This window comes from Leopardus geoffroyi, chromosome C2 (genome assembly GCF_018350155.1).
Source record: "Leopardus geoffroyi isolate Oge1 chromosome C2, O.geoffroyi_Oge1_pat1.0, whole genome shotgun sequence".
Classification (NCBI taxonomy): domain Eukaryota; kingdom Metazoa; phylum Chordata; class Mammalia; order Carnivora; family Felidae; genus Leopardus; species Leopardus geoffroyi.
The window spans coordinates 118038584-118060180 of record NC_059333.1 but is presented as its reverse complement, the minus strand read 5'-3'; the positions used below and the strand labels follow the sequence as shown (position 1 = coordinate 118060180).

General features: G+C 34.9%; 1 protein-coding gene across 2 annotated transcripts in view; it reads right to left on the bottom strand.

Annotated features, from left to right (window-relative positions):
• The window catches only part of PLOD2 (procollagen-lysine,2-oxoglutarate 5-dioxygenase 2), a 101115-nt gene that overhangs the window by 16199 nt on the left and 63319 nt on the right, over positions 1-21597 (bottom strand). For both annotated transcript variants that reach the window (XM_045503378.1, XM_045503379.1), the window contains exons 6-11: positions 19896-19959; positions 18330-18427; positions 11461-11562; positions 8003-8128; positions 6229-6350; positions 669-773 (exon numbers count right to left, since the gene is read on the bottom strand). In XM_045503378.1, the coding sequence (XP_045359334.1) occupies positions 669-773; positions 6229-6350; positions 8003-8128; positions 11461-11562; positions 18330-18427; positions 19896-19959 (617 nt within the window). The remainder of the gene's footprint in view (positions 1-668; positions 774-6228; positions 6351-8002; positions 8129-11460; positions 11563-18329; positions 18428-19895; positions 19960-21597) is intronic.

Below are 21597 nucleotides of genomic sequence, written 5' to 3'. Positions count from 1 at the left end.
AACAATACTGGTCATTTAATAAGCACATACTGTGTTAATATATATAAACACACTTAAAAACAATACAGGTCATTTAATGAGCACATATTAAAGGTATGCTATGCTATTGATAAGTGGATTAATAAGTATTAATAGGAATAGGAGTAATATAATAAATAATGATTAATATCATTATAAGCTGGTATAACACTTCAGTTAAATAAAAATAGGTACTGCTGAGTAATAATTATTAGTTCAATACTAAATAAAATCACAGATCTCTGAAATTTTTTTTCAAATTCTAAGAACTTAGATCTCTGTTTGCAATAACTTTTCAAAAGATCATAGGTTTTACGAATTCTAATTTAAAAATACCTACAGAGAAAAAAATTCCAAATTTTCCAAATAGATCATAATTCCATCTAGCTTTAAACAGAAAAATAGTCCAACTATAATTGGTAAACATTGCATTTGTGATTGTAACTGATATTAAATACCTCTTATTTTCATCAGGTTGTTTTCTTTTCTCCTTTAAAAGAAAACTAATCAGAATTGAAAGTTATAAGGTATAGAAAATAACTGCATGTGATTCCCCTCAATTCACTAAACACAGATAAGTATAGTGTGCCCACATAGACACAGAAAATGATTGTCATTTTAAATAAATCAACATGAGTTTCATGTAGTACCTGTTTTGTTCAATCAAAATTTTTAAGGTCCTTGGATTTGTCAAAACAACATCTGCATCGATACTGAAATAATAATCACAGCTTTCATCCTGACGGCAAAAATCCCTAACATTGAAAAGGAAATAATAATTAGATAAAATATATATTTGCTGGTTAGAAAATGTCAACATAAAGCTTATATATAAAATAAGGTTTCTCTCACATATTTTTTTCTAATTAAAATAGTTAGACAATATCCAAAGGGATAAATATTGTCTTAAATTGCAAAACAGTTTGTCAACATACATATTCATATGTAAATCAACACCAAAAATTTTAGGTTAAGTGAAATACATTTTCAAGCCACTAAAAGATTTAAAACATAAAATATCCAGTCAGAATGACAATTTAGAATTTAGTATTTAGTCCTCTCTGAAAAGGAAACACAATTTATCTCCATGTATTTATCAACAACTTTTTCCACAAATCAAAATGCTTTTTGCACACGCGCACACACACACACACACACACACAGTGCAAAATCTTGCTTATCCAACAACTTAATTTTAAGTATATTTGGAGATACAATGTATAACTCTTTAGGTATCAATAATTTTTAATCTTGATTTGCATGGAATTCTAAGATATCTATCTACTCCCCTGCTTATTATCAGGGGTCATGGACTATGATATATGTTCTTCTTGGTAGTGTCTGTAGCATTATTATCAGGAACAACAAAGAAGGAGCTACTTGTTATACACGTGAAATGCTTTCAAGTATTATGGTTTTTATATTTGGGGCTCTCTGCTTTCAAGCTCCTCTCCTTCACTGTTAATCCTAGTCCTCACTTTCTGCTACTGTCAGTATGTATCCTTATACCACATTTGTTTTTAAGCAACTGTCATATAGGACAGCAGACATGAAACTTTGCTAAAATTGTGCAAAAAATTAGAGAAAATTTTCTTTAAATTTTGTAACTATGTATGGTGACGGATGGTAACTACAGATTTACGGTGGTCATCATTTCACAGTGTATACAAATATTGAATCATTATGTATTACATCTAAAGCTAGTATGTTATAAGTGAATTATATCTCAATTAAATAAATGAAATAAATAAAATAAAAACAAAACAGCCAAAATTATTTTAGAAAAAAAATTGAAGGAAGTTTACTACTTGATTTCAAGATTAATATAATCCCTGGTAATAAAGTGTGGCATTGGTCTAAGATCAATGAAACAGAAAAAAGAGTTCACAGTCACTCATAAATATTCAGCTAATTGATTTTTGACAAAGCCAAGTCAACTAAATAGGAAAAGAAAAACCTTAAAATAAAAAAAGGGTGTTGAAACAACTGGAATTTCATTTGTAAAGAATAAAATTTGACCTCTACTTCACTCCAAACACAAAAATATATTCAGAATGAACTGTAGATTGAAATATCTTAAACACAAATGCTAAAACAATAAAGCTTATAAAAGAAAAATTCCAAAGAATAGTTTCATGACATTGGAATAAGACAGACTTCTTAAATAGAAAATAAATTCAATAAGCACAAAGCATAAAAGAAAAAAAGAGAGAAATGGAATTTTATTGAAATTCACATTTCTTCTCATCAAAAGACAGCACTAAGAAATTAAAAGACGAAGCCACAGAATGAAACACATATTCATAAAACATCGTACACATAGACACACACACATACAACCCTCTTCTAGACAGATTATATAATGAACTCCTACAAATTAATAACAAAAAAGACAACCCAATGTAAATGAAAATGCACAAAAAGATTTAAATAGATACTCCACAAATGAAGACATATGAATTAGTCTTCAGGGAATTAAATTACAATTGCAATAAGATACACAATAAAGTGGCTAAAATAAAAAAGATGGGCAATATCAACTGTTGACAAATGTGGAGCAGACAGAGGTCTGTTACATTGCTGCCATGTGCGTATGATGGTACAACTATCTTGGAGGACTATTCAGTCGTTTCTTATAAAATTAAACATACATCTACTCTAACCCTATGTCCTAGTTAGTCTACTCCTTCATATTTTCCTAAAACATACTAAAGCCAAATAGGTCCACATACACATATACCCCTCTTATAAGGAATCTTCATTAACAATCGTATTCAAATGGCTCTAAACTGGACATGACCTAATGTCGAGCAACAAGCAAGTGGAAAATGCACTTGTGGTATATTCATATGATAGAATATTAGTTAGCGATGAAAAGGAATGAACTGCTAATAACTACAATGACATGAGTGAATGAGAGAACACTGTGCTGAGCCAAAGAAGCCAGACACAACAGAGTATATTTAAAAAAATAAATAAATAAAAATAAGTTCTGAATTTGGATCCAAGGTATTCTCCAGTGAATACGAAACCATCAGTTTGGTCTTTCTGAGGCTTGCTTTCCTGCCTATCCCTTTACTCCCACATCAGGCACTGTCCAGCACTCTGAGCTCTGAGCTTCCACAGCACAAGATGAGAAGTCACCATGACTCATTCACCTTTTTCTCAGCAGGACTTAACCCACTGCTGGCATATCTAATCAACATTCAGGAGAAATCATTGTTTTTATTATTATCAGAATTTTACTAGTAAAATTGCAGTCTGCAGTATTAAAGGGGCTAAACAAAGGACCTAAAAAATTTCTTCTGAGGGTTATAGTATTATCTAGATCATTCAGTGACTAGAAAGGAGGAATACCCTTTTCAGTCTGAAACACACATTTTTACCACGCAAACCTTCAGATAGTCAACATCTAAATCACTGTTATATCAGTCATACTATTCATTTATCTGAATCACTTTTTTATTTCTTATTTTAATTATTCTCTACCCCCAATGTGGGGCTGTAACTCGCAACCCAGAGATCAGGGGTCACATACTCTTCTGACTGATCCAGCCAGGAGGACCTGTCTGAGTAATTTTAAAAATCTTGATCTAAAGTCCAAATAATAGTCTGATTAAATATGTTGACCCTTACCCATAATATATCTTTCCATCTCTCTCTATATATAATATCCATTGGCTTTTACACATAAATACACACAAACACAGATAGAGTCTAACATTCGAGGTGTGCTCATGAACATACACAAACAGACATGCACACAAGACAGTCGAGACACCCAAGTTTAGGATACTAATTTTGAAGAAAAGTTGTTTTTCTTTAAGCTTCTTTAGTAGAAATTGTTTAACTTAAATTGATTAAAACATATATTTCTTACTTGACACATCCCCAAAGGCAAGGGAATTAAAAGCAAAAATGAACTATTGGGACCTCATGAAGATAAAAACTTCTGCACAGCAAAGGAAACAATCAACAAAACTAAAAGGCAACCAATGGAATGGGAAAGGATATTTGCAAATGACATATCGGACAAAGGGCTAGTATCCAAAATCTGTAAAGAGCTCACCAAACTCCACACTCAAAAAACAAATAATCCAGTGAAGAAATGGGCAGAAAACATGAATAGACACTTCTCTACAGAAGACATCCAGACGGCCAACAGGCACATGAAAAGATGCTCAACGTCGCTCCTCATCAGGGAAATACAAATCAAAACCACACTCAGATATCACCTCATACCAGTCAGAGTGGCCAAAATGAACAAATCAGGACACTATAGATGCTGGAGAGGATGTGGAGAAACGGGAACCCTCTTGCACTGTTGGTGGGAATGCAAATTGGTGCAGCCACTCTGGAAAACAGTGTGGAGGTTCCTCAAAAAAAATAAAAATAGACCTACCCTATGACCCAGCAGTAGCACTGCTAGGAATTTACCCAAGGGATACAGGAGTACTGATGCATAGGGGCACTTGTACCCCAATGTTTATAGCAGCACTCTCAACAATAGCCAAATTATGGAAAGAGCCTAAATGTCCATCAACTGATGAATGGATAAAGAAATTGTGGTTTATATACACAATGGAGTACTACGTGGCAATGAGAAAGAATGAAATATGGCTCTTTGTAGCAACGTGGGTGGAACTGGAGAGTGTGATGCTAAGTGAAATAAGCCATACAGAGAAAGACAGATACCATATGGTTTCACTCTTATGTGGATCCTGAGAAACTTAACAGAAACCCATGGGGGAGGGGAAGGAAAAGAAAGAAAAAAAAGAGGTTAGAGTGGGAGAGAGAGCCAAAGCATAAGAGACTCTTAAAAACTGAGAACAAACTGAGGGTTGATGGCGGGTGGGAGGGTGGGGAGGGTAGGTGATGGGCATTGAAGACGGCATCTTTTGGGATGAGCACTGGGTGTTGTATGGAAACTAATATGACAATAAATTTAATAAAATAAAATAAAATTAAATTAAATTATTAAAATATAAAAAATTTTTAAAATTTAAAAATTTAAAAATAAATAAAAAAGAACATGGCCTGTTTCTGACCCTATCACAGTCAAGGATTGCTTTTCAGCTTTTTGAAATTCTGTCTTCCCATTGTTTCATTTGAAAACTTTCTGTTCTGTTTCATTTTTTTCTAGGTTTATTGAGATATAACGGACACTTATCATTGTATAAGCATAAGGCAGACAATGTGTTGATTTGATACTTTTATATATTGCAAAATGATTATGACCATAGCCTTACCTATGACCTACATTCCGTCACACAGTAACCATTTCTCTTTTGTTGTGAGGTCATTTTAGATCTACTTTCTCAGCAGCATTCAACTATGTGATACAGAATTATGAGCTATAATCATCATGCTGTACATTAGCTCTTGGTAGTTTAATTTGATTAAAATTGCTGATGAATTACTACTTTGTGCCAGGCCCTGTGCTAGGCACTGAGACTTAAAGAAAAATGGGACACAGTTCTTGCCCAAGAAGATTTCTAGCTCCTCTACTAGCTGGCTGGGCAGACTTGTTTAACATATTTAACCTCTCTGTTTCCTTGTCTAGAGACTGAAAATAAAAAGAACCAATTCATAGGTTATTGAAAGGAATAAATAAGATACTACATGCAAGGTATTTACCACAATGCCTCACACAGTATAAGCACTCATATATAGTAGTTACTATCATACGAATTAATTACTCATATATAGTAGTTACTATCATCTGAATACTATCATCATCATCTAATATGATAGTTAATATTTTATTAAGGGCTCACTGCAATGCTGTCTTCTTTAAAGTATCTTCACCAATTTTGCCTGTTGAAAGTAATTTCTCCTTTTCCTTTTCTTAGTACTTTGCATCCTGAATTACTACTTCTTCCATTCACTTTTGTTAAAGATAATTGCACCTGTATCGTTAATGTCCACTAAACTGTGGGCTCCTTGAGGGCAGAGACTATTTCTCATTTATTTCCATTCATTCATTATTCATCATTTATTCATTCATTTGACAAGCATACGTTATAACCATCTGTTATATACCAAGCATTATGCTAGCCACTGGAAATATAGCAAAGAACAAGAAAGTCATAGTCTGGTCCTTGCTATCAAGTTTGGTAGTAGAGATAGAGAAACAGGTGATTATTGACCAGCCTATAAAAGAAGTAGGCATAGGGATTTATTAGGAAAACAAAAAGCAAAAAAACATACATTCCCATGTTTCTGGCTTCGGCTTGACTTAGGTTTTCTTCTGGTCCTACTATTTTTATAGTACTGATTTCATGTTTAGCTTTATCAAAAAATACCTTGATGTCCTTTTCATGATAAACTTCCTGTAACATATTTTAAAAGTCAAAAATTAGTGCCAAAATGACAATAGGATGACTGAAGTGTTCATACATAGGGATGGCATCCCATTCAAAGTTGTCAATTCCACAATTCACATTATTTCCTCAATTACAGATGAAATGATAACCTATATTAAACAAATTCAATTTCAATATCACATGAAAAATCTAAAGTAGATACATAGCAATATTCTTTTCAATAGAAGATACTTCAAAATTCGTCTAACGTCCACTCCTAGACAGGTCCTCGAATCAATATTTAAATCCTGGCTGCTATAAAATGCTCTAACTTGAAGGAAAATGGTTTGTGGCCTGAGAATCTTAGACATGTGCTTTAAAATATCCACAAAAATGCCTACTAAACATAATAGATATTAATCTAAGTTATAAATACAATCATATTTTATAAAATAAATATTATAATACTCTTTAAAGCCAGAGAGAAAAATTAGTGGTCACATATGAAATTGTGTTTTTACAAAAAGAAGGTAAAGTTTAACAAAATTTTATCAATAAGGAAATATAATGGGAAAATTATCAACATATAAGTCATCAAATTAGTGTGATTCAACTGTGCTAAAATTTAGATAAGATTATCTAACATAGATAATCCAACATTAGAGCATTTCAGAGCTTTTTATGTATCAAGTCTCACTAAGTATTTTTGAAAGCTTTCCACAGCTTGTTAAAACTACTTATAAAGCATAAAAGCTACACAGAGTTCATTTTATATATAAAAAAGGGGGGAGGGGAGGCAAAATCCTCTGCCATTAAGAAGGTCCTACAAAAGGAAGAAGACCTAAATAAAAGACACAATACATAAAAACAAAACACTTTAATGTATATAAACACATTACAATGCATTTTACAGAGCAAATGCTCAACAATTCACCCTTCTAAACTTTTTTTAGGTATGAAACTTTTTCTATGAATTTAAAATATTCCCTGGAAAAGGCAAATGATAAACTGACATGAACGTTAGGAAGAAAGAACAATATTAAACCAAAAGCATTAGGATAAAAGGGAGAAAACAGTATACTTCACATCTATTGCATTTTTCTAGAATATGTTAAGTGTCAATTGTTTTAACAGGAAAGAGACAAATATATGGGAAAATTCTGAGAAAAGGGTCTTTAAGTTTAGATTACATGTGGGAGGGTTGGGGAGGTTCTGTATATTTTTGGAGGAAATGACAGTATCAAAATCCTTTGGGGAAGAGCATGCCATTGTGTGATTAATCAAAACAATACTATATCTGGAAGCGATTTCAAGTTCTGATGCTATGGTATTAGCTTAAGCTGCAAACAATTTAATGACCAATTCCATAAAAGAAAATTCCATAAAACCCAAAGGCAAGGAATACAAGGACCTTTGACATTTCTTCACATATATATTAAGTTGAGCCATATGAAATGAGCTGATATTCAACCATTTTTGATCTACAAAACTGAGTTTCACGTGGCTCATTCCAATATTATGATAGTTTCCAGATTCTAAAATCCTTAGGTTCGACATAAGCAGGACAGTAATTACTCCAAAAATTCCCCACTACATTTATATAAGTAAATAATAACACGTATTTCCAAAGAAGATAAAAAATAATTTTCACATAAAATATTCATTGCTCAAATACTTACTTTATTATGAATAAAGAGTTTAAGTGCTTCTTTTGGGTAATCCAGTGTCAACAATATGTCCAGAAATCGAGGTAGGAAAGGGGTTGGTTGTTCAATAAAAACGCCTATTGTTACATTTGGATGGACCTTTGTTTTATGGCAAACGTGAAAACAAATTATTATTATTTTGGATTTATTCTTAATTTTATTTATTCTTAATTCTTAATCTTAATCAATATTAATCTTAATTCTTAATCAATACAACATAAAATATACCGGCAATATCATTTCAATATAATTTGCTAAATCTGAATTGACTCATGGCAATTTGCTAACAAATACAATCTTATGGCCTCCATCAAAGTGATTTTACTCAATCACGTATGGGCATTATGACTTAGGTTTGAAGAGGAAACTCACTATCCTATTCATTACATGGATGTAATAAAGGATATTGCTTACTCTATTATTCAGTGCTTCCTTTATGATAGTCTTTAAAGAAATGTCCTTCAGTTCTGAATCTATTTTGACATCTTCATCTAAGAAGCCATAATGCTAATTGTGTTTCTCTTTTGGTTTCCATGGCTTGGAGGTCCCGCATTTAATTTGTAGCTCAAATAAAGCAACCATGGAGTTCTTGAGCCTTTATTTCTACCCTTGAATATTTCCTTTAATCTCATTTTATGGACAGTACTTTATTTTGCTTCATTATTATACATAGTTTGCTTCATTATTATATATAGTTTACCTTGTTCTATTTTTATAGATTTTCAAAAACCTGTTTGGGTATGTATTATAGGATAGTTTATCTTTCATTCATTGCATGAAAACTTTTGAAATACTCTTTATATTTGTCAGTCCTTGTGATAAGCAACATTTATTTAGGACAAAGAGTGAAAGTTCCTGTCTTGAAAAATTTACAAATGGTTGGGGAAGACAGAAACATAAGTAAATGACCATGTAATAGTGTTATTACCAAAACTATATGAAAGATTTCTTTATAATGCCTTTTTTAAACATGTCTTGAGGCAGCTGGATGGCTCAGTCAGTTGGGCGTCCGACTTCTGCTCAGGTCGTGATCTCACAGCTTGTGAGTTCAATCCCCACATCAGGCTCTCTGCTGAATGCTTGGAGCCTGGAGCTTGCTTTGGATTCTGTCTCCCTCTCTCTCTGCCCCTCCCCTGCTTGTGCTCTGTCTCTCTCTCTCTCTCAAAATATAAATAAACATTTGAAAAAATTAAGAAAACTAAAAATAAACATGTCTTAAAACCCGAATTTAAGGATTAAAGTTTTTTAGAAATATCATACATGTTAAGTGCTGAATGAGGTACCTCATTTCCCATCTTTTCACACATGATGCCTCATATATTTCTGTTATCTGGATTATAAGTTAATATGTGTTTGCACTGAAGTATACCTTGTACACTGTTCTACTTCTTTATAAATTCATTCACTCACCCAAATATTTATTATTGAATAAAAAAATCCAAACAACTAAAGACAAAATATCTACCCTCTGGGAGTTCTCAATTTAATAGAGGAAATAAGTGAAAAGTAGATCACAACTGTCCCTTATCAAATGATATAATACATTTCATTTACATTTCATAATAACCTCAGAAGTTATTTATTATTCCAAATTTACACATGAGGAAAATGGGATTTAGAGAAGTTGAGCAACTCAGAACACATAATTAACAGGTAAAGACCTGGGTTTCAACATGCTACAATTTCATTATCCATCTAAGTTGACTTTATATACTAATGATAATACAACAGTTAACACTGATTGAAGGCTTAGCACTGCATATGTATATACAATTTATAAATATAAATATCATTTATATATGTATAAAGTTTCATTTAACCCTCCCTTTCTTTATATAGAAAGAACCTTACCTATGGCCCACATCCAAGAATATGGTAGGCCTGAGATCTTAACTACCTATATAATTTTAATTTTTATATCCTTATTGCATAATAACTAATATGTAAAACATAAAAAATCTGTCTAGCAAAATATAATAGCTTTCCTTTGTAACATACTTTATCAGTCTGTCAGACAAAAGAGTTTAAGAAACAAGTGATTTACTCCTATATGCAAAAACTAATAGTGATAAGATAAAAAATTTTAAAGTAAATATTTTTCTATCTTTGCACCAGAAAGTTTATGTAAAAGGAGACCGAACAGATAAAAAGCATTAACCCTCCCTCCAAAGGACAACACTACTTTCTGCAGAAAAGATCAGGTTGAATTTTTAAACATCATGATGCAGCTTCATTCAAAAATATTCTGGCATTCTTTCCGGATAGGAAACATTCAGTTTGTTATTTGAGAGACCGGCCAAAAAGTCTTATTTTCAAGGAAAGTAAGGCTCTATTCAGAAGCTCCTATATATGCACAAGTTACTCTTTGTCCTCCTTTCAGACAGTGATAAGCATAGAAAGTATTTAAATTCAGGAGCTTTGGTTCTATACAGTGAGAGTATTTTATATTTGCATGGATCCAGGAGTTGCCAGAACTACATTACTGGGAATTTTATTTTTGCTTATATTGGTTCTACTTATCTGGCATGCTGTAGAGACTCAATAAACCTATGATGAATGAAGGAAAGAATCAGCCTTAATGACAAAATCATCCCTAGAATCCAACTGCTCATATATGTAATAACAGTTTTCTAAGTTACAAGAGCAATTTTTGGGAAGAAATACGTTACTATAGAATACACTAAAACTGCTCTGGTGGATGACAGAAGAAGAATGCATGCAAATGTTCTACAGATAAATATTATTTCTAATTGCTCCTTTACCCTCAAACTAGTTATAATTCTCTATGAAATATGCCTATAAGTAGCACTGTGTCTGGCACATAATGTGTATATGACATCTAGGCGAAATTGCAGTGGTCAAGAATACAGGGTCTAGGGCCGGGCTGCCTAAATTCAAATCCCACCTTCAACGCCTAAAAAAACTGTGTGCCCTTAAGCAAGTTACTTAATCTGTGTGTCCCTCAGTTTTTCATTTGTAAAACTGTGTCAACAGCACTACCTACTTAAGAGATTTTGTGAAGTTTAGTTGGAGTATTTTATGCAAAATACTTAAAACAATTCTTAGTTATATAATCATATATTATTTTTTAACTCATCAAATTTAAAAATCAAGCACAGATAATATTAGTCAATACAAATGCTGAAGCATTTTTTTCCTCGATGCTTTGACTAAGTTGGCAGACTAAAAACAAGGGCAGCCAATCATAATAAGATTGATATTAAATATTAACAACCAAGCTCCTTTTATTGGGATCAATTACTAGCCAGTTTTACTCTCAAAAATAGTTCAGAAATACAAAACTCTAGCAATTTTCGGTGTCATCCTGTTTTAGCCTTATAAATGCATTATCTACCATATATCAAAACTATAAGCTAATGTTCTTTCAACAAATCACTGCACTTCCTGACATTTCACACATTTCCACTCACATCTACTGTAGACAAGTCAATTGTATCCAAGTCACAAAGAGTGCAGCCATTATCCTGTGTCCATGCATTAGGTACATAGTTTCCAAAATAATTCAGGAGAATCTAGTAAATGAAGGAAAACTGTATTAAAGAAAGTAAGCCTCTCCCATCAATGTGCTTTCATTCTATAAACATCTAACTTCAAAGCAGGTTTTCTGCATCAGGTATATTCTTTAATAGTTCTACTAATATGTAAGACCTAGAGGTTTATACTGAACTAAATTCGTTCCAGACAATGAGTCATAAAACCAGGGCAAACTTTGTCTAGAAATGCCAAAAACTGCATTATAAATCATAAAGGTCACTGTACTTCATTATGTAAGAAACCATACCAGATGAGACACAATTAAAGAAATATGTAAATAATGAAACCCAGAGATTTAATTGAGCTAATGAGACTTACCAAAAACAACACTAATGAGAACAGTCACATGAATAGTAATTTAGTAATAAGACATATATGTTTAGGGGCGCCTGGGTGGCTCAGTCAGTTAAGCGCCCGGCTTCAGCTCAGGTCACGATCTCACGTTTGTGAGTTCGAGCCCCGCGTCGGGCTCTGGGCTGATGGCTCCGAGCCTGGAGCCTGCTTCCGATTCTGTGTCTCCCTCTCTCTCTGCCCCTCCCCCGTTCATGCTCTGTCTCTCTCTGTCTCAAAAATAAATAAAACATTAAAAAAAAAAAAAAAAAGATAATATATGTTTAAAGGCCCAGGGCAGACACCTATGGTGAATGGGGCAGTGCCAGACGATCGCCACTGAAAACAAGTTTTATATATACTTTATCACCAAAAAGCACTAACCTCTTCCAGGAAACCATGCTACCTACCATAAACTAGGCTTCTGGGCAGTGGTTCGGGGGGCACTGACTTCAGGAAAAGAAAGTCTGCAATTTAAAACAGATCTACAACAAGGCCCTAATTACTGCCACCCCACAATTATTAACAGTAAACTGAAGTACACTACTGCTTTTCTCCCCCCACCCCCCGCCCCCACCCTCTGCTACCCCTTTTAGGTCACTCAGGGCATCTCCTTTTTAACTTTTCTCCCTCTGCCCTTAGGCATCATTGGAGATCATCTCACCTGTAAAATCTAAGTCCCTTTGTGTGTTTTGGCTGAAGAAGAAAGTGAGGGAAGGTAGATGGAGGAGAGGCATAAATACACTAAAATATGCTCTGAGCCCTCAAACAAATCTTGAGTATCCCCAGAATGTAAACATTTTCAGGAAACTTGTGCGGATTTACTTATAGGTAAGATGAACTCAAAAGGGAAATGTGTCAATACATTAAGTATGATGGCCAAAAATGTACAGAAGTGCCTACTGGATTTTTCTAGCTTCCTAAGTCCCTGAAAGATCTTATGGTGCAGAATAGATGAGGTAATTAGTACCATTTTACCAGATTCCTCTCAAATATATGGGATGCCATCTAAATATCTCTATTGTACTAAAACAAATGTTGTTGAAATGATACAGTATTAATTGCAATGGGAAAATCTTTGTACTATGCAGATATTGTAGATATAGTTACATTCAATTTGTAGATTACAGTCATAAGACATTGAAAGTAATTCATTCACATCTCTTTTGAACTACATGATAATTCAGGAAACAAATTACAAGGCAGGAAACATGTACTTATGAAATTCATTAATGACATTTCAAGAGTCAATGTGGTCATTTTAAGGTGCCTCTAGCGCAAAAAAAAAATTACTGTTGTCAAATTACAAATGCAAACATTAAACATTCATATTCCATACAATAATATGGTTTTGAAGGAAGAAAACAGATTCATGTGAAAATGGATCCTGTCCTAAATATTATTTCTAAAAGAAATTTTAAGAAATTTAAGGCTAGAGGAAAACAATAACTTTTTAAAAATGTCCTGGAAAAGAGTTTTTCTTTAAAGGGAGAAAAAAAATCCCCCATAGTTGGCCATATCTAAAAGCCCCATCTCTGTGTAAAGACTGGCACTTTCCTCATCTCAGAAATCTCATAAAAATTAAATATTTATTTCATGAATTATTGATCAGTCTATTAGAACCCTTATGTGAATATGAAAATGATCAATATCTTTTCAAAGGTTAGAGCATAAAAGGTATTACTTTTAGTTTTCAGAATTAAAACTTTATTTTGTAACCTTTCCATATTCTACTCCTTACCTCAATTTAATTTTCATAGATAATTAAGATATTTTAAAAACGTTACTTTTGACTGGAAACCTTTCTCTTTTGGATCGCTCACTACACAGGCAGAAGTTATCCATCACCAACCCCCACCTTCCATTTACATCTGTTTTCTTCATTAAAATCTGCAGACATTTATGCTGGCAGCTTTGGAAAGTGCAGAAAACTGTTTATGTAGTTAGGCTGTTCCAAGCAGTCCCCAGCTACTAGGTGGTAGTACTTTCCTGATCCTTCTTTCACAATATCAAAATGTTTCCAGAGATGATGTCATTTCATTGGCAGAGAAACTTTTCCAACCAAATCTTTTCTTTCTTTCTTTCTTTCATTTTCCCAAATCATCCAATTATTCAAGGTCATAGTGACCCAAGCATTTAATTTGTGTTTTTATGTACAGAATTAACATCCCTATTTTTATTGTAAATCAAATTAGTTTCAGAAATGTTTGTTTTCACGTGCAAATTAGGTGATTGATCTTCTGTTCAATTTTAGCTTGTATACTACCACCAATGTCATGATTACCTTAACAGGTATATTATCTGATATGTAAAAGAAAAGGTTAGGTGTTAAAGTAAGCATCTTTTAATGTGTTACGAACAATAAATGAGTTTCTAGAATAAAAAGTAAAGCTTCAAGCCAGAAATCATAGTTTCTGTCTAAAAATTTATTAACATTAGATTGTGTGTATCTAGCCAAGTGAGAAAATAATTATGTAGAATACAGAAATATATTGTAAATAAAATGTTACTTAAGAAACACAAAATTATTTACATATCATTATGAAAATAAATGAAAAGTATAAATGCTCACAGATATAGACTAAAAAGACAAAAAACCTGAAAGCAATCATGAATAAAACAGTATCAAGGGCTAGTGAGGTTATAATTGATTTTTTAAGCTACTTATAATTTTTTCTTAGTGTTTATTTATTTTTGAGAGAGAGAGAGAGAAGAGTCCAAGCTGGGGAGGGGCAAAGAGAGAGGGAGACACAGAATCTGAAGCAGGCTCCAGGCTCTGAGCTGTTAGCACAGAGCCCAACATGGGGCTCGAACTCAGGAACCATGAGATCACGATCTGAGCTGAAGTCAGATGCTTAACCGACTGAGCCACCCAGGCGCCCCTAAACTACTTATAATTTAAAAATTACTCTTACTAACAGCATGAGATTTAGAGAAATTAACTTTAATAACTTTGGTCTGTAAACACATTAAAAATAATTTATCATTTCTAGATTATGCATATATTTTTAAATGAAAAAAATGGCTTAAATATTATCAGTTAGGTCATTGTTATGGTTCAAAGCCACTGGCATTATAATCACCCCTTAACTAAATAAAATAGTAAGTAAAATAAACTTATAAAAATTCATAGAAAATATCCTTTTGCCTTTAACGATGGTTTAAAAACAAAGTTTCTATCTAGAGAATAATCTGCTTTCTTTCCCATTAGCCTGGACACAGGGGAAAATGTAATACATTCATGTGCCTTTAACTTTAACATAATATTATTAAATTAGATATTAGTGCTAAGTAAATGCTTATTTACATAATCTTTTCTCAAATGTTTATGTTATCACAAGTTTAATTTTTATAATAAAAAACTTGCTTCATTCTTTGTTGTCAAATAGAATCACAGGAAGGTAGACCAGATAGGATCATGTCAGAGAAAATATAACAGGATCATCACACTGCTTGAAATTCCAGAAACTGTGACAGCCCAAACTGAGAATGTTTCTGAGAAGACCTAAAACAGGTCTTTCTAAACGGACTAAGGATTAGGGCTCCTTTTCTCATGAGAGGTCCTAAATTAGTCACTCTGTAAAACTTTAGGCAGTATCATCCCGAGAATTCAGGAGAAACTGGTGATGACGTCACAACCACTGAACATCAGAGCTTGCCCACAAAAGCTTAACGCTCAGGGCCATGCCCCCTCTTTAAAGACATTTACATTTGATTTAGAAAACTACCAAGAAGAAACAGCACCCTATGTGGTTATAGGAGATGTCTGGTTGAACAAGCCCTTGTCTAAATGGCACCAAGGATGTCAGACAGAGGGCTAAAATAGACACTGTGTGCATGCACACATACAAACACGTACGCACACACACATGTATTGCAAAGGACGCTTCATAGACAAAAGATGTCCATTTATCTGCTTAAGGAAAAGTTACAGGGATCCACGTCAGTTTTATGACTTTTTTTGCCCTGCCAAAAAATAATCTGCCTTACCACTCCCAAGAATAAGCTAGGTCATTAGATTGTTTATAAATTCCAACATTTACTGAAAGGTTAATATATGCTAGATACGTGCTGGAGCCTGCGGAAACAAAAAGTAAACAGGATAGGTATGGTTTCTATAATTCCTAGGCTAAAGGCCCAGTAAGTAAGAGAGACAAAAAAAAAAAAAAGTAAATCCATACCTGTCTAGCGTGTGGTATTAGGTATTGTGATGGACAAAGTTCCAAATACTATAGAAAGCATGCAGGAGATCTGAGAAGTAAAGACTAAGCTGATGTCTACAAGATGAAGAGGATTTAGTAGGTGGGTAGAGCAAGTGGGATTAGGGGCAAAGGATTCCAGGGTTCAAAGTTCAAAGGAATTCAGTACGTAGGAGTGGGGGGAGAGAAAGAGGGAGAGAATGAGTATGAGAAATGTTCGTGTAGATATCTGTAGTGTCAGGAGTGGGGAAGTAGATGGAAGAATGGACTGGTGATCACTAAACCAGGAGTGAAATTTTAAAAGGAGTTTTACAAGGCAAGGTGAGAATTTGGCTCTTTACACCTAAGTCTACAGAGGGCATTATACAGGTGACTGATGTGACTGACTTTCTGCTTCAGCACAATGCCCTAGGTTCCAGGTTTCCGGTGGGTGGTTTGCTAGGGGTGGCAGGGTGCAGGTGGCCTGAACTAAGGAAGCTGTCATTGGCACTGAGAAAATTAGACAAACCACCACGTACAGGAATCAGAAAAAAAACAGCTCTTGGGTTGGGAGTGGGAAGCACCTAGAGCCAAAACAAGACCCACGTTCCCATGAACCAGCTGGACAAAAGAGGAGGCAGAGCTGAAGGTCTTGAATTCAGGTCTTCATATGATACATAAAGCTACCAACTGGGTATTCAGACCTGGAGCTTGAGAAAGATACAAGAGCTAGAGCAAGGATTTGAAAATCATCAGCATCACAAGATGATTGGCTGACATAGGAAGGAAGCAAATTAACCAAGAATTTGTGTAGAAAAGAAAGTTGTCTCAGAGAGATACCTATGGAACACTTAATTAAAACAAGAAAGGAAAAAGATCGCTCCCACCACCCTTGAGCTACCCCACCCATACGATGTCTTAGTTTTTTTTTTAATGTGTATTAAAAAAAAAAAAAAAGACAGAAAAAGAGAGAGATTTAAGAGGCCAGAAAATCAGTAAACAAACCAGCAGAGAATGGTGCAAAGGGAAAGAGTGTTTATTTCAAGTAGGACCAAACGGGATCAACATGGTCAAATGTTATCTCTGAGTCAAGTAAAATGAGGGCTAAAGAGGATGTCACAACAGACCTTGGCAGGAGCATTTCTTGGTGTGGTGGGAAGAGGAACAGAGGTGGCAGGAAGTTGTCTCTACTTTAAAGTGTGTGGCTGTGAAGGGGAGGAAAAAGGCAGGCAGGCTCAAAGGCAAAAGGATTGAGGAGGATGGTTTAGTTTGTGCTGCCTTGGCTTTGTTTTAAGATGGGAAAGACTTGAGGGTCTTTACATTGCTAACGAGTAGGAGAGGATAGATCTGGGAAAGTGATACAAGACAGAGAAAGGAGTGCCCCCAGCCAGACTGCAGGAGGACTGGGATGGGACAATTCGCAAGTTGTAAAGATTAACTAGAGGGGAAGAGGAATCTTCTTCTTCCATTTTGAGGGTGAACAAGCTGCCAGTGTGAGCTTTCCCTTGCCCTGCTTCCCATGCATATAGCTTTTACTGGAATTCACACTACTCAATCCTCTGAAAACAGCAGAGGACATCTCCCCATCCCCTCTTCCCACAGTGCACATCTGTTCATCTCTTTTCTAGGTACTTACAAACTAGGCATCTCGGTTTCTCGGAACACTGTTTCAAGCACACATCTGTATCTCAAACTTATCTAAACATTTTGCAGTCAATAACATTCTCAGCAAGCTCAATGATGTATATCTGAAAAGCATCTAAAATTTCATTAGTCGCAATATGTCTTTCTCAACTATAACCCATCAACCTTGGTATTAAAATAAGTGCAAGAAGAAGCTTCCAGCCACACCGTGACACCTCAATCTTTAACAGAGTTGTTAACTCAGAAAATGGTGAGTTAAGGACCTCAGCATCTCCTATTCAGATAGGATATCCTGTATGAGGAACATACGGCTCATTCTCAAGTTCGCTGTTATTCTTAAACAGTAATGTGTCAAAAATAGAATGAAAAAGTACCACTTTGCTCAAGAAAAATCATCATTTGATTAATCTGAAGGAAACCACATAATACACAGTGTAAAGATGAAGCCAGTAGATTGCTAGCACTAAAACAGAGACTCTTAAAGATACTAAAAAAGAGAAGTAGAAGGAGGAGAAGGTAGAGGAGGGGGGAGAAGATGACACCCTACATACTGCTCTGTAGTAAGGAAACAGGGAAAAGTCACTGTGACTCACCTTGGTGGGTCCATTTCCATTAAGTGCCACTGGTAATGTTTCATAAAATACATTCTTAGCTCTGGCTTTGCCATTTTCAAATTTTAAAACAACTTCATCTGGGTTAAAAAGGAAAAAAAAACAGATTTTAGTCATTTAAAATGTGTGTGTATTCATATGCACATATACATGTCTACATCTATCTATACCTTCTTGTTGTTACAAAATTTCTCACGAATGCTATTCCATGTGCTACAACACTTTTAGAAATTTTGCCTACTTTAGGTCCGCAGAGTACCTCAATCACTCCAACCCGTCACCCGCAAACTGAGGCGCTAAGACACTGACCGGGGTGTCTGGCCGGAGAAAAGCATCTTTGCCGTCCTGCCTCCAAGGGCTCTTGATAGTAATGTGATCCCAGATGAACTAAATTGTTATCTCAATTTATTCAACTGTAAAAATAGGATCTTTGCCTGCCTTTCAAAGTTATTATGAAGATGATAACAATACAAATATGGCAAATAGAATACTGCCAGACATAAGCAAGGTTTCTGCAGTTGGCCATCATTGATAGTATTTCCAGTTCTTGAAAATCAGGCCTAATGCAAATACCAGGAATACACAAGTCAGATGGGAGCAGGAACAGCTGTTTTTTGTTGCTGTTTCCAGTTCCTTTCCTCACATTTCCTAAGCACTTCAAACTAAATGCTTTCCATTTTGGGGCGCCTGGGTGGCGCAGTCGGTTAAGCGTCCGACTTCAGCCAGGTCACGATCTCGCGGTCCGGGAGTTCGAGCCCCGCGTCAGGCTCTGGGCTGATGGCTCAGAGCCTGGAGCCTGTTTCCGATTCTGTGTCTCCCTCTCTCTCTGCCCCTCCCCCGTTCATGCTCTGTCTCTCTCTGTCCCAAAAATAAATAAACGTTGAAAAAAAAAAAATTTAAAAAAAAAAAAAATAAATGCTTTCCATTTTGAGAAACTTTTTAGTGCATGAACTGCCTTGAAGAGTTGTACTGAATTACAATGTATTTTTAATCTTTAAAGTATTAATGCATTAGTGAATTAGTGTATTTTTATTTTCAGTATATTGGTTAATTTAATGGATTAATGTATTTTTACCAAGAAATATGTCTATCTAGGAAAACACACACAGGCATACCCACACAAACACACACACACATACACACACACACCCACCCCACAGTATGTGTGCCTGGTTACCAATTACCATTTAAGCTAGGTAAAGTACTCCAATACTCTAATATTCCTCATTAATTCACAACACAGAGAACGTACACGGAAAACTGTGTAATAATAAGGTATCATTAAATTAAAAATATATCTCCAGATGGTGAGACACTAAATTCTAAATTACCTAAAGCTAGAAGCTTATCTTTTTTACACTAGTCTTAAGAAATGATTTTCAGTAAATGTATTTCACGATGTCAAACTAAGCTCAAGTCCATTGGTTTTTAAAAGTTGTAATATCTACACTTAACCGCAGCCCCAAAATGGATATAATATAGGACAGACAGTTGAAAACACAGGTGTTCGTTTGTATTCATGAACAATTCTGTATTTAGGAAGCATACCTACAGCTCCATTTAAAGTCTGGAAAATTTTGCATTTGTGATCCAATGTGATGTTAATAGCCTCCTAAAAATGAGAATAAAGATACTATTGAAAATGAGAACAAAAATAGCAAACAACACTATCGTGGTAATATAGTTTATTCTTTGGGGGAATTTAAGATCCTATTTGTAAATTATTCCAGCAATATTCTTCAGAAAGACAGAAAGACTATAGAGAGTTGACTGAATTAAAGGATAAAGGGTATGTTAAAGCATTCATGCTATTCTCCTAGTATTTCCACTTCACTGCATTATGACTAATTCTGACAAGTGGGTTTTTAGCAGAAGTAAAATGAATCACTTCTAACCTGGAGCATGGAACTTCCAGTTTGAGACCCCAAGTGACACACAAACTAGTAAGGTCTATGATGGCTGCTCCATCAGCCGGGGTCCCCAAGTGACTGCAATAAGCAGAAACCCTCTGCTGACCTACAATTGGCATGTGGCAGGAGACATAGACCTCTGTTGGGTTAAGCTATTGAGGTTGGGTAATTATTGTGGCATACTCCCCTACCTGTCAGCTACAATAGGCATGTAATCAATCAACATGATTACAAAGATTAATCGACTTCACAAACTTTATGATTCTCAATGTACCAGTTTTTCAGCTACATTTCTCTGTCATAATAATATTCCTAAAATTATCTTTGTGTATTGCTATAGATTGAATGTTTGTGTCTCATCAAAATTCATATGAAGCCCTAACCCACAATGTGATGGTATTTGGAGACAGGGCCTTTGGTAAATAATTAGGGTTAAACTGAGGTCATGAGAGCAGGGACCTCACAATAGAATTAGTGCCCATGTAAGAAGAGACACCAGCGTGTTTGTGCATGCTCTCTGTGTATGTGTGCATGCCTCTGTGTCTCTCTTTGCTACGTGAGGACACAGCAAGGAGGTGGCTGCTGTCTACAACCCAGAAAGAGAGGCTTTGCTAGAAACTGACCATGCTGTTGCCCTGATCTAGGGTACAGGGTATGTCAAAGCATTCATGCTTTTCTCCTAATATTTCCACTTCTCCACCATATGACTAATTTTGAGTTCCTCCAGAACTCTAAGAAAATACATTTCTGTTGTTTAAGCCACCCAGTCTAGAGTATTTTGTTATGACAAACCAAGCAAACAAGGACATGTGCTAACCAGATAAAATCTTACGCTAAGAGAGAAACTTAAACAGGATTTACACAACTAAAAACATTACAAACTCAGTAGTGAGATTTCAGGGAAAGCATCCTGAAGCACAGACAGCTAAGTAAGACTCAAAGTACTTTCACAGTTGAATTACACAAAGGCAGACAGACATCATGCTGCACAGGCTAGCACTCATGCCAAGAGCAGGCTTCTCCTCCCGGATGAAAGAAGAAGTCCTCAGGCTTGCTATGTCAGACACATAAGAGGGAAAGCAAAAAAGGGAGACGAATAAAAATAAACATTTTAAGCATAAAGTTTCCTAAGTATTAAGTGTCTAATGAAAACATTTAGATAACTGAAATGTTTATCTAAGAAACAGAAAAAGCTACAGTTGCAAACTCGCTGTAAAATATACTTTAAAAAAACTTGTTTCTGGGGTGCCTGGGTGGCTCAGTCGGCTAGGCGTCCAACTTCAGCTCAGGTCATGATCTCACAGTCTGTGAGTTCAAGCCCCACATTGGGCTCCATGCTG